This window comes from Anolis carolinensis, chromosome 1, assembly GCF_035594765.1.
Source record: "Anolis carolinensis isolate JA03-04 chromosome 1, rAnoCar3.1.pri, whole genome shotgun sequence".
NCBI lineage: Eukaryota > Metazoa > Chordata > Lepidosauria > Squamata > Dactyloidae > Anolis > Anolis carolinensis.
In genome coordinates, this window is record NC_085841.1 from 95,385,392 (window position 1) to 95,398,384 (window position 12,993).

Sequence of the window (12,993 nt, forward strand, 5' to 3'; positions counted from 1 at the left end):
GTAAAATCTCCTGGCTTTCTGAGCAGCTCTAGTTTAAAAATTACAGCTTTGTCATCCAAGAATGTCTGAAAACGCACTGCAAAGCTTTTGCTAATTATAAACGGGAGCAACGCATTCATCTTGCATGAATTCTACAAAGTAAATAAATAAAGGCAAACTCCACAGTGAAACTGCAAACACTACAGAAGGAGTAGATGCTACATCTCCTATTCTATTTATTTGACCTTATGTTTGTTTTGCTTTTTGTGGCCAACTTGATTGTGCAGAGATTTCAACAGGCATATGTTTAGGTTTCTCTTTGAAACAAAAAGATAACTGAAGATGCTTTGACAAAAAAAACCATGGAAGATCTAAAACAGTGGTTCTCAACCTGTGGGTCCCTAGATGCTTTGGCCTTAAACTCCCTGAAATCCCAACAGCTGTTAGAATGGTTGGAATTTCTGGGAGTTGTGGGCCAAAACACCCGGACCCACAGGTTGAAAACCACTGAGTTAAAAGAAAACATCAAAAGATCTCCTGGCTACCAGAGCTCCTCTATCATTTGTTGGTAGTTGCAAAGGAGCAGAAGTTAGAAATCAGAGGACAGAACTATGGATTTTGTATGGCTTGACTTAAACTACCTTGTTACCTTCAGATAAGAGGTTGCTGGATTGAAATCTGGAGAGGGCTCCTGTACATTTAATAGCTGCATGGAAGAGGAAATGTAAGCAGAACCAGATGAAAAAGCAATACTTAAATTCCCTCCTCTACACAATCATTAAAGGTACAGAAACCCTCTCCAGTTTCTTGCTTGGCAACTCTATACTCAGATGTCATGGAGACACAAATGGAGGGCTTAAGGGAGAAACATGCCAAGAGGAAGGAGCGTCAAGCTAACCCTGATCGAGACCACCTTCCACCTGGAAACCGATGTCCTCACTGCGGGAGAACATGCAGATCAAGAATAGGTCTCTTCAGCCACCTAAGAACCCACCCCCAAGACACCAGAGATGGAAGACAATCATCCTCGAACTACGAGGGATCGCCTAAGTAAGTAAGTAATGTCATGGAGAGTGCTAACCTATCACTGCCAGTGTTGATGTGAGATTCAAATACCAGCTTAGAAAATATGTACATGTAGAACAGGAAAGGTGTCATTTTATCCCCTTTGTGATGACAAAAAAGTTTTGCTCAAATCTTGACAATAATATATTCATCATTATCAATACAAAAGCTTGATATTGGGCAAAAACCAAAGTTCACAATCAGGCCATGATCCTTTTGGTGCTGTACACTAGTGATCATAATCCATTATGTTAGCACAGTGTTTTCTTGGGATGCAAAGTGATAGAATGGGAAGATAAGTAAAGATGAAGGAACATGTTAATATCCACTGTCTTTACAACTCTCTCTGTGTGTGGTGTGTGTGTGTGGGGGGGGGGGGGGGAGAAAGAGAGAGAGAGAGAACACATTATAGGGGTCTTTAGAGTGTCTTTGGAGAAGAATGGCTTAGAAAACCTCCTGTGTCATGTATCAGGTTACTGTCTAAGCCAGGCTTCGCAGAGCACCTAGGCTCTGAAGACTTTGCCCAATAGGCAGTCATTGGAGAAATAGCTTGATTGGGGTCAGAAGGTTTCCCATCTTGGCAGTGACAATAATATCTTTCACTTCCCCTGCTGCCTTGAATTCATGGGATCTTTCCTTCATATTTGCCATGCTGCTGTCCCTGTACTAGCAGAATTACCCAGGGACTAGGAATACTTCAGTGAAAGATGTTTCACAATTTCAGAGCATGACACATCGGCTTGGTGCAACATGAAAGCAGAAGATGCTATAGATAATTGCAAGAAAATAAGTATATTCATGATTGGTAAGATCAAAAATGATATACAGCCTTTAATAATAGGACATCCTTGTGAAAACATATCTGTTTTTGTGGGTAACTGTCCTTAAACCTGCAGGTGTTTTGGTGACATGCTGTGTGTCCTTTATTTGACATTACATTCAATATTTTACTGATGCAATGATTAGAAGACATGTTTATGGCAGGCCAGTATTATTATGCAATACTCATAAAGGTTCCCTTCACAAATCACTCTAGTAGAGTTTGAGCCGCTTTTCTTTCATGTGAGCTCACATGGCTGCAGGCTGCACAGGAATGGCACAGCATTATGAATGGGGCTGGGCTCACAGCTTTAACAAATAACAACACATCTTTCCACATTCAGGAAGCACATGGCTAAGATTTGATGTCTTAGAAACATGAGGAAGAACCACCCTTTGGATGCATCATCCACATAAAGATGACAGCTTTTGCAGATCAGGGTTGGCTTAGGATATTGCATAGCTAGAGATGACTAACAGAATGACAATTTCCCACCCACTCCAGGTCCACAATCTAACTGGGCTGGAAACTGGATCTTATTTCCACAGTGGTGATGAGGCAAGGTGCTCTATTTCATAAGAGCACAGCAGACTGGCATATAGCAGGCATACTGTAAGCTGCTACTCCTCATGTCTTATTTTCTAGCAGCTTCATTCTACCTAATATTCTAATATGATCACCATATCCATTGGGTATATGTTCCTAGATTTACCATGGAAACATGAAACCACAGTTAACAGTGAACCCTATTGGTTAAACTCTGGTGGAGGCATTCTGTAGAATCACGCTAGAGGACCCAAAAAATGCCTAGAAAGAATATTTTTCTAGCATTTCTAGGTCCTCCAGCATGACTCTATGATCAGCTTACAACAGGAGTATACCATAGAATCATTCTGGAGGACCTATAAAATGCCTCAAGTGACCATATTTTTTAAGACACGTGTAAGACACGTGATATAGATTCAACAGATGTAGGGGTAGTACTGCAGGACCAAACCTGTGTGGGGTCGTAACACTGGGGGCAGCTTAGAAAGTTTACTTTTTTTGGCCTACTCCTCCCAGCCAGAATGGTCAGGAACATTCATGTACATTCTTAGCATTTACCTGTATTGACAAATGCACATAACATAATTTCAAAATAACAAGTCAGAATATATCATGTCAAATTTGGATGGCATTAGAATGCAAAATTTTAATATGGCATTTTAAGGGCTGGTGTTATCAAAAATGACCTAATGAATTTCAGAATACATCAGGCTGGGAGAAAAGCCAAACATATGTTAACATTTTGTTCCTGTGTGCAGCTTCATGGAGCACATAAATATGTAACGAAATTAACTGATGAGGCTATCCAGAAACCACTGAAAGATTACTTTAAGTCATCACTTGGAGCGAATGATTCCGCACCTTTGGTCTGCAATCGCTGTCACTCAAAATCAAACCCAGAGACTAAGTCACTGCTTATTGCTAGTGCCAGTGGCAGAATGTGCCCCATAATGCTATTCAATATTGTGGAAAAGAAAAGCTAACTGGAAAAGTTGATGTATAATGCATGAAATTTTAAAGAGAAACCCCCTGTAACATTGAATACAGTATGCCTGATATAGAGTGCTTAGAGCTACTTAATGCAAAAGGTGAAAACCCAGAAAATATATCATGTACGTGAAGATGTATAGTTGACAGGTAAGTGAAAGAATTCATCTGAATATTTGCATGTGTGTGAGAGAGACAGCCTTTCATGTGCAACGGAGAAACAAGAGTTGTAACTGTACCTAAAAAGCATTTGGGGGGGGGGGAGGATATGAAGTTTGCATGGTCTGGCAAAACTAGGGAATTCAGAAAAATAGTACAAATTGACATAAAGATGGCTCCTGAAATTCTAGAGGAGTGTTTACCTCAAAGGAGGGGATCCTGTGGCTCCTGGGTGTTGTTGAATACACTTCCCACTTAGATATGATTGGAATTGGACTATAAGAACAAATGACAGGCCATGGGTTCCTACATTGCTTTAACTAAATCCAACATAAGCTATTTCATAAGACTCTCTATTTTACACATTTTGCAGTGCCTTCAAAAAACAAGGCTGCTGTGAAGAAGCTTGGGACATCATTTGGGTGCTTTTACTCTCAAATCTTTCTTGTGGACTTCTCATAGCCAACTAGTTAATCACTGCATGACCTGACCCACCCACAGAGGCAAATTTCACATCTGCATTAAAATAGTAACTGAGGCAGATTTTGAATTAACATACATTTATTTATATTACAATAGTAGGAATAAGCTAAGTTGATTATAGGTATTTACTAATGTCACCTAAATGCACTAAAACATCTCCTTTTCTGAAACATATTGATATACATGATGACTCAACATAATTAATTAGAATATCTTCTAGCACAATCTTAGTTAGTGACCTGACCTGTTTTTAGGCAGTGAGCAAAACAAAGCACCCCAATTTACATTTATTGCCTACATACCAAGCGATAATGATCTGAATTTTGTAAGACAATAGTAAGACCAAATGAAATTTATAGTATGGTTGTTATGACACAAAGAAACAACTCTGAGAATATTGTTCTATAGGGAAATGTTCTCCAAGTATCTAACAGCATATGTTCACTTATTTTCAATTCTAAGAAACTATTTTTAAAAAAGGAAACAACACCTTTAGAATGATTGCTCAATGCTTTTGTAAACAACATTGACAAGTCCTTGCAAGTCCACAAGTATGGAAAGGCATTCAAACCCCAAAATACGAGCATCTTAAAAATAACACTAATTCTCCATGGCTGAGATCCTGCCTTGGCAGCCATACACATGGCATGCAGCTACACCTCTACTGCAATATCAGTCAGTGCTATTCACCCAATTCTCCTCTTAAGTGATGTAGCAGCCCCAATGTGGCTGTTTCCAAGTTGTTGGAGAGTAGAGGGGGATTAGTGGAGATCAATTAATTCATATTCCTGTAGTTAGATGTGCTGTAACCAGCATTTGCAGAAGCCTCCAGAAATCCTCAGAGATCCCTGTGGATGATGTCCAGCCACTGGAAAATAGCTGGATGTGTCTCCACTGGCTGCTTAAAAGGCAGATTGGAGGAATTTTGGTTGCTGCGTTTTCAGTAAAGAATTCCGACTCCTCAGTGACCCAAATGTAGGCCATGATAGCTTAAGTAAACTCTTACAGCCCACTGGCAGATTACCAACCCACACTTTATTCAAAAAGCAAAATATAAAATTTATCTGCACCAAGGCGGGATTTCAGCCATGGAGTGTTGTTGATGTTGTATTTAAGATGTCAAGTAAAAGCATTTTTGATACACAAAATAAATGTGGGCCAGTTGGGTTTGTGAAATAGCAATATTAATATAAAAGAGAGAACGAGTGGGTTGGGGTCTGCAAACTCAACTGCTGTTCCAGCTGAACTCTGTTTGGCTGAACTCTGTTCCTGAATTTGCAAACGTTACTTTAAAAAGTTACAGTGGCTGAGATCATTTTTTTCTAGCTCTGTTTTCAACTACTTTGCAAATAAGAGACAGTCTGTCTCATGCGAATGACATGATGTGAGGAGAGAGAAAATACTTCATTGCCCAACAAACTCCAAAGCATTAGAATACAATCTTTTTCTAAATGTAGCCAAAATTCTTCTTCTTTGCTTCACAGGTAGTGTGTGTAGTAGGAGTAAAGTATACACAGCCTTAAGCTTGATGCCTCCAACTCAGACCGAAAAAATAACTCACTCAAGAGGCTATGGTAGCATAGACAACATATCTGAAAGGAGGTTAAGAAATGTTTAAATTTAAAAATAAAAGCACGCATCAAATTCTATTCAAGTTTATTTTGATAACTAAGTGTAGGCTTGTGCAGAGAGCTGCCCAATATTTCTTTCTGGAAAATGTCATAAGTGTAGTACATTGACATGTAGACTTTTGTATCATAGAGCAGACACACCAAGTGAAAAAGGAAACACACAATAAAACTGATCATCTTACGAAATGGTGCAGATGCTGCTTATTTTTTTAAAAAAATATAGACCTCATTGAGTGAAATTTCAGTGTCATCAGTTGGAAAGTATACTTATTATCTGTATAGACTTAGCTACCATTCTAACTAAAGGCAGTTCACACAAACAAGGACATTTGTTCACGGTGAGGGCATGTTCAGGCACACAACTTCATAGAGGAACATTTGATGTGAATGGGCTGCTTGACAGGAGAACAAATTTAGTCATTTTGTGCAATCATGACAGCTACTGCTGTCCCAGTATGACCTATTGTTTCTACACATTGAGCTCATACATCTGACAGAATTTTACATTTCCACTTGCCACATCTAGTACTGAAGGAAAGTGGCACTTCCAAATTCCTTGCCCTGTTTATGATGTTTGAGAAAACCGTTTAGCTAGTTTTCAAGGAGCTGCAGGCCTTTATTTCAATGGGAAGCTTTCCCCACTTTTCCCAGAATGACCTGCATATAGCCTCATTTCAGGACACTAAAAATGGCAGAGAGCTGAGGTTTCCAGAATTCATTGGATGGGCAAAAACAAACCTTCTGTTCCCCAATGCATGGTTCTTTTTTTGAGAGAGAGAGGGGGGGGAGGGGGGAGGGAGGGGGAGAGGAGAAAAAGTGATTATATCTGGCAGGGCCGGCCGGACATATTTTTTTATATAAAGCGGGGAGGGGAAATTGCGCCCCCCCCCGCCTCCTGCGCCCCGCCGGCGGGCCCCGCCTCCCGCGCCCTGGCCCCGCCTCCCGCGCCCGCGCCCTGGTGAGCTGCGTGGGAGGCGGGGCCAGGGTTGGCCCCGCCTCCCATGCAGGTCGCCCTGGCCCCGCCTCTCACGCTGCGTGAGAGGCGGGGCCAGGGCGTGGGGGCGGGGCCAGGGCGCGGGAGGCGGGGCCCGCCGGCGGCCTGCAAGGACCTTTGCTGCAGTCTGGCCCCCTGGAAAAGGCCAGACTGGCAAGCTGAGCTGCGCGGGAGGCGGGGCCAACCCTGGCCCCGCCCCCCACGCAGCTCATCCTGGCCCCGCCTCTCACGCTGCGTGAGAGGCGGGGCCAGGGCGCTCAGGCCGGGAGGCGAGGCTCCGCCCAGACGGGGACTTGCCTCCCTTCCAGCGCGCTCTGGCCTTCTCCAGGGGGCCAGACTGCAGCAAAGGTCCTTGCAGGCCGCGATCGCGGCCTGCAAGGACCTTTGCTGCAGTCTGGCACCCTGGAAAAGGCCAGGCCGGCGAGGCTGAGCTGCGCGGGAGCCTCCCGTGCAGCTCACCCTGACCCCGCCTCTCACGCAGTGTGGGAGGCGGGGCCAGGGCACCTGACGGCGCCCCCCCGGGCCTGCGCCCGAGGCGGCAGCCTCACGTGGCCTCCGTGTTGGGCCGGCCCTGCTATCTGGCTTTTCAAAGAGATAAGGTACGGGGTTAGCGATTACAGTGTGATACTGTGCACACCTTTCTGCAAATAAGGCCTCCTGAATATACTTGGATTTCTTTCTGATTAAATAGCATTGTTCTTCATGGAAGGAGCGTGAAGTCCCAATGGCTATAAACTTTAGTTTGTCTGCCAAGGAAAATGTATAGGCTGTTATAAATGCCTGAGAATGGGATATAAGGGACACTTTCAGGTACTAGCTGGCATAGTTGAATGCATAAGTCAGAAGTGGAGAATATTTGGCTCTCCAGATGTTTTGGACGTCACCTCCTAGAAGACCCACCTGCTTTAATCAATGGCAAGGTATTCTGGGACCTGTAGAAAAATGTTCCATAAGTCCCAAAGTTTTTCATTCTTTTTTAAAAATGATTAACTTAAGTAGTTTAGTCCTTAAGGGAGACTGGATATGAGAAATGAATTAAATCCTTGCCTTAAACCCAGTGGCTTGTGAAAGTTTCCAGGAGGACCATTATCTGAACTGAGGTTTTCTGGCAGCGTAGAAAAAGGCCTCTTTATTCTGGAGTCTAGATGAATTTTTTAAAAATATATTTTTATTGAAGTTTTACCTTATAAGGTAGAGTAAATTAACATCGAAAGAGTGAGAACATTTGATTGTATAGAAAGTAGGAAAACTGAGATTTAAAAAGGATCAAAAAGGGAGAGAGAGAGAGAGAAAAAAAAACCAAAAACCAAAAACAAAGCTAAAATGTCCATATTTATATAAAAAAGAAAAAAAATCTGAACAAACGGTGATATAAAAATGCAAAAGTACTTGGCAAAGAAACACACCAAGAAGCAAAAGCAAAAAGCATTAGCACTGGCATTAAACACTTCAAATAAAATCGCTAGGTTAGAGGCAGCTGACATTGGTAATGTTCTAACAAAGAACTGCCAAAAACTGTTATAGTTAAACTAAACAATCATTGTTGATCCAGTACAACAGTTGGAAAATAAAATAATAATAATAATAATAATAATAATAATAATAATAATAATAATAATAGTCAGGATTCCCAAGCAGTATGTCATCATTTGGTTAACAGAGAGATATAGAAGAATAATATAACGTGCATTTATGATAAGTCTATATTTCATTAAGGCTAGTAATAAATCATGTTCTTACTCCTAGAATAGTATATTTTTGCTTTTTAGTACATTAAGAATATTTTTAATGTATTTCCTTAGATGGTAGAATATAAATGCCTGCATTTCAGGCAGAATTATCCTATGGTCTGTTGTATCACTTTTTTATTTTAGGAATGTTCTTTAATTAAATAAAATAAAGCATAATAAATTATAATATGCAGGCAGTGAGTCAGAGCATTTCTACAAATAAATAGAAAGTTTTTCATTCTTAATCTAAGCAAAGAAAGTAGAGAATGAAGGGAAATAGTGCATGGGAGAAGCACGGTGCATTGTTTGTCTGAATCCAAAAGCCATCTTCCAATACACACGGCTGAGATAAAGTCAGCATGTAGCTCACCAAAAACAATACGTTAGGATAAAGGAGGGAAACAGGGAGGTGTTGTATGTTCCATAGCACTTTTGATACGGTAGCTATCTTCCAACACATTTCTGAGAATCTAGGCTTTTCTCTCAAATTCTCCTTGGCAGAGTTCACAACTGAATGACTCAAGTGACCAGTTAGTTTTGTTGTAAAACTGCCTGGGTGCTGTATCATCGGAGAAGATGTTGCTATGAAGCAATCTTCTCTGTACATGATCAAAGTTCAGCTGCTCCTAAGCATCTGCACTGGCATGGCTGAAATCTGAGGTACTTTTATGGAAGCCCTTCACTCAAGTTTGCAGCAGAGATAGTTGTGCTTGAGGAGGCCTGTGGCAATTTGAGTAAGCTTTGGCTGATAAAAAATATGTAGAGGCAATGCCTGATTTCTAGCATTTGAGGATCACAGTAGAGACGTCTTGTTAGCACAGAACATTAGCACCAGTAAGGCTTTGACTCTGGTCTATTGTTTCTCTAGCTACCTGACTGCTGTATTATCACTGCTTTCCATGAAGGCCAAATGCATTTCCCCAACTGATTCCTTGCAGAACCAGAGGTTGCCAGATTTACATGGGTTAACATTCCATGGAATTGGGCTTGCAGCAGCAAATTCATATGCATCATTCCACTCTTGACAACACTGAGTAAAAGCAGACAATGAAAGACTGGTAGAACATTTGCTGTCTTCTTACACTGCTCTGCTCACGTGTTTTATGGATGGGAATAGAATTGTGATGGCTGTTTCCATCTCTAGTTTGTAATTGGCTGCAAAAGGAGGGAGTAGGCCTCACATGCCTACAGCTTTATCTCCACAGAGCTCATTATTTGTGTAAAACAAAGACACCTTTAGTGTATGCAATCCCTATTTTCCTCTACAGGTTGATTGGACATATAAGAGTGCAGCAAGCAAGCTAATAGGCATTAAGTATACAATCGGTAATGGGAAATCTTACCTGTACACTAGTAAAAGTGGTATATTGATAAGCTTTAACTACCAGGTAATTGGCTTCTATATCTATTATCCCCAGGATCATGTACTTCCACCATCTTCGTTTCAAGATTGCCAGTAAATTTTCTTCTCCTGTATCAAGAAAGAGGTGGGGTAGGAAGAAAAAGATTTTTAAATATTTGAATTATATTAACAGATTAATCTGTTGTATTTCACAAGGTAATGCTACAGAAGACTATAAAGGTTAAGAGACGTAGCTGTATATTATCTTCAGGCTATATGAATAAGGTCTATGTGAACCATCAATGAATGTTGTCTTTAGGCTTAGGTCCCATCTCCAAGATATCTTATTATGTACATATATGCAAATACAGGTATTCCAAAATCTCCCAAAATCCCAAAACCAAAACACTGAGGGTAATGTTATACAATAATTGTAAAATTTTGTGCATGAAAGAAAGTGCATGTACACTGAGCCATCAGAAAGCAAAGGGGCCACTATCTCAGCCGCCCATTGGACAGTTTTCGATTTTGTAGGATTTTGGAATTCAAGTAAAAGGATGCTTAACCTGTAAGTGAAATCAATAAACATACATGTGTATTAGCACAAAGGAAAGGGCAGCACAATAGCGTTTTCACCATTTTTGAACTATAGAGGCCTGGTGTTATCTTCCCTTAGCCTCTTGCTAAGTAAAGTTGAGGAAAAGTTGATCCTATCCCCTCTGTTCTTCTTTTTTTTTTTGCTTTGGAATAATTGGTAGCTCAGCTTCCTAGAATCAATTTTGTGCAAAGTACTAAGTCGTTCTTTAATGCCCTTGCAGAAAAATCCTGTCAATCACCCAGTCCTCAATTTCCACATTGTGAAGTCTGCCAGTATAACAAGCACTACTGATTAAATCCAGAGCTTCCCAAAGGTCAAACAGTCTTAATGCTAGGCCAAGGATTATTACTATGCCTGATGCAAAAGGAAATGAACATGCACTCAGCCATTTGGTATTAAGCTTCCTCCTTGTTTTTCTGATTTACTTCTCAGGCAGGATTTAATTAGGGTTGTAGTATAAGCAATAAGTTACTGAAACAAATGGAAATTTCCATGCTAGCTTGAACATTTACTATGAAACATGCATTACCAGGAAACCTGGATTACAAATATGCAGGCTACCTGGGCCATTTTCAAGTAAACCAGCACAGAACTAAAGAATTTAGAATGTTTGTTCTTATGTAGTGCTTTAGCTCTTCACATGCACAATCTGAATTAACCATATAATAACCCTTTATGGCAAGTCTATGCTTCCAGTGAAAGGACTGAGGGTGAAGAGAAGTAATTGAAGTCAACAAATAATACTGCAACAGAGTTTATATTTGAACTAAAAAACCCCAATCGGGGCATTACTTGAAACCATGCAGATATATCTGGTATTTGGTAAAATGAACTTCTACTGAGATGGGAGAATTTATAAATGACTGTCTGTTTCACTGATGGGTCTATTGAACATAATAAATATTGTTTTATATTTGAACTGGGAGCTTTCTGGTTCTTTCAGGATCACACTGGGCCAACAGAATTAGCACATGCCACTTAAGCACATGCATCATTTATATACAGAGGAAGGATTGGGACAGATCTTTCCAGACTTTTGCAAAATTAACTTCTTGGACTACACTCCTCGGAATCCCAAAAGAATGTTGATCAAAATGTTTAGGGAATTATAGTGAACAATGAACTGTTAAACTGCGAAATTATGTCTGATCCCAGAAGAAGAGTAAAAGATAAGAGCAAGACTCCTATGCCGTCACACCCAGGCACCTTTTAGAGTTTTAAGATGTGCTTCTTTCTTTGCCTGGGTGAACTGCAGGGGCCTTACTTTGAAGCTCAGGAATCCCAGTAACCAGAGTCACTTCAAGTTGAACAATCAAACAAGATTTTATTTTCTCAAAGTCCTTGACAGACTTGGCACACGTAGTTAAGGTTACAAATATAAACAGTCAACTTATAAAATCATGCAGATGTTCCTTTCTTACTTTTCCCCTTAGTTGCAGGGTTAACTTCTTCCAAAGGTGAAGAGATCCTGAGATCCTCTCTACCCTAGCCCTGAGCTAGGGTATCAAAAAGTATATCAAAAAGAGCAGATCTTTCACTATCTAAACTCAAAACTAGCTTGGAGACGAAGTAATTAGAGCTTCTTCCAATGGCAAAGAAATCCTGGGATATTCTTTGCCCCAGTACTGAGTTACTATCTTGGAAAGAACAGGTCTTCCCCTATCTGAACTCAGCACCAGTTTTATAGGCAAGAGGTCAGTACTTACGATGGCTTGTCTGAGCTGGCCTGGCTTGGCCACATAAGCACATCTGAGTTCTTTTCTCTTCTGTCTAGAAGGCAAGAGGCTTCTCAAAATGGAGATTTCATCCCCAGGAAAAGGGGCGGTCTCCAGAACAAAAAGATACTTTGCAAGCTTTCAGCAGCAAAGACTTTGCTGAGCTGGCTACACACTCCGCTAATGGTTAACTATCAGGGTGCTGCAGAATCTGCAACAGCCCTGGAAGAAATGCAAACAGGTGCTATTTCCTACAACTATGAGAAATTGCAAATCAAACCCCTGGGAGACGGAACAACTCCTTTCCCAAACAAGGTTAGAGTGGCTTCCTCATGAATAGTTTTTAGGAAGACTGTCAAGAAAACATCTATTCTGTCTTACTTTTGTCCCTACCTGCTTGTGTATTGGTTTTATTGGTTTCAAAAAGTATACTGGCTTTCTAGTTTGTTTGTTTAATTTATGTATGTCTATGGATGAGCATTAACATTGCAATCTACATTGGAGACATCTCTTCATGACCAAAATGTAGTTTACACATATTTTCTTAAAATATTAACATATGTATATATTAATATAAAATCCACAACTCCTCAAGCATGTTATTATTTTAAAGCAACCCCTTCCCTCAAGCTTCAGTCCAGTAACAAAAGCAAGACTTAGAGAGAGGATTGCTTAGTGTCAGACCCCTGGCAGCAGGGCACCAAGAACCATACACGGAGGCCAATCTCTATCTAATATCTTTATTAAGGAAATATATAAAAACAATAAAAACAAGTGAAGAATATAGTTCAGAAGCAGACCTTTCAAATGAGGTCAAATATAGTCCAAAAATGTATTGTCCAATAAATGATATTAGAGTTTAAAGTTCTTTATCCAATACCGAAACACACACTATTGTCAAGCAATAGTGTGGGGAAATGTCTGAGTCTCAAGAGTCCTAGGTA

The 12,993-nt window shown here is 40.4% G+C and overlaps 1 protein-coding gene across 1 annotated transcript in view; it reads right to left on the reverse strand.

Annotated features, from left to right (window-relative positions):
• Positions 1-12,993, reverse strand: part of slc35f1 (solute carrier family 35 member F1) — a 291,050-nt gene that overhangs the window by 63,790 nt on the left and 214,267 nt on the right. Inside the window, exon 3 of the mRNA XM_003215595.4 lies at positions 9,738-9,865. Coding sequence (XP_003215643.2) covers positions 9,738-9,865 — 128 coding nt within the window. The remainder of the gene's footprint in view (positions 1-9,737; positions 9,866-12,993) is intronic.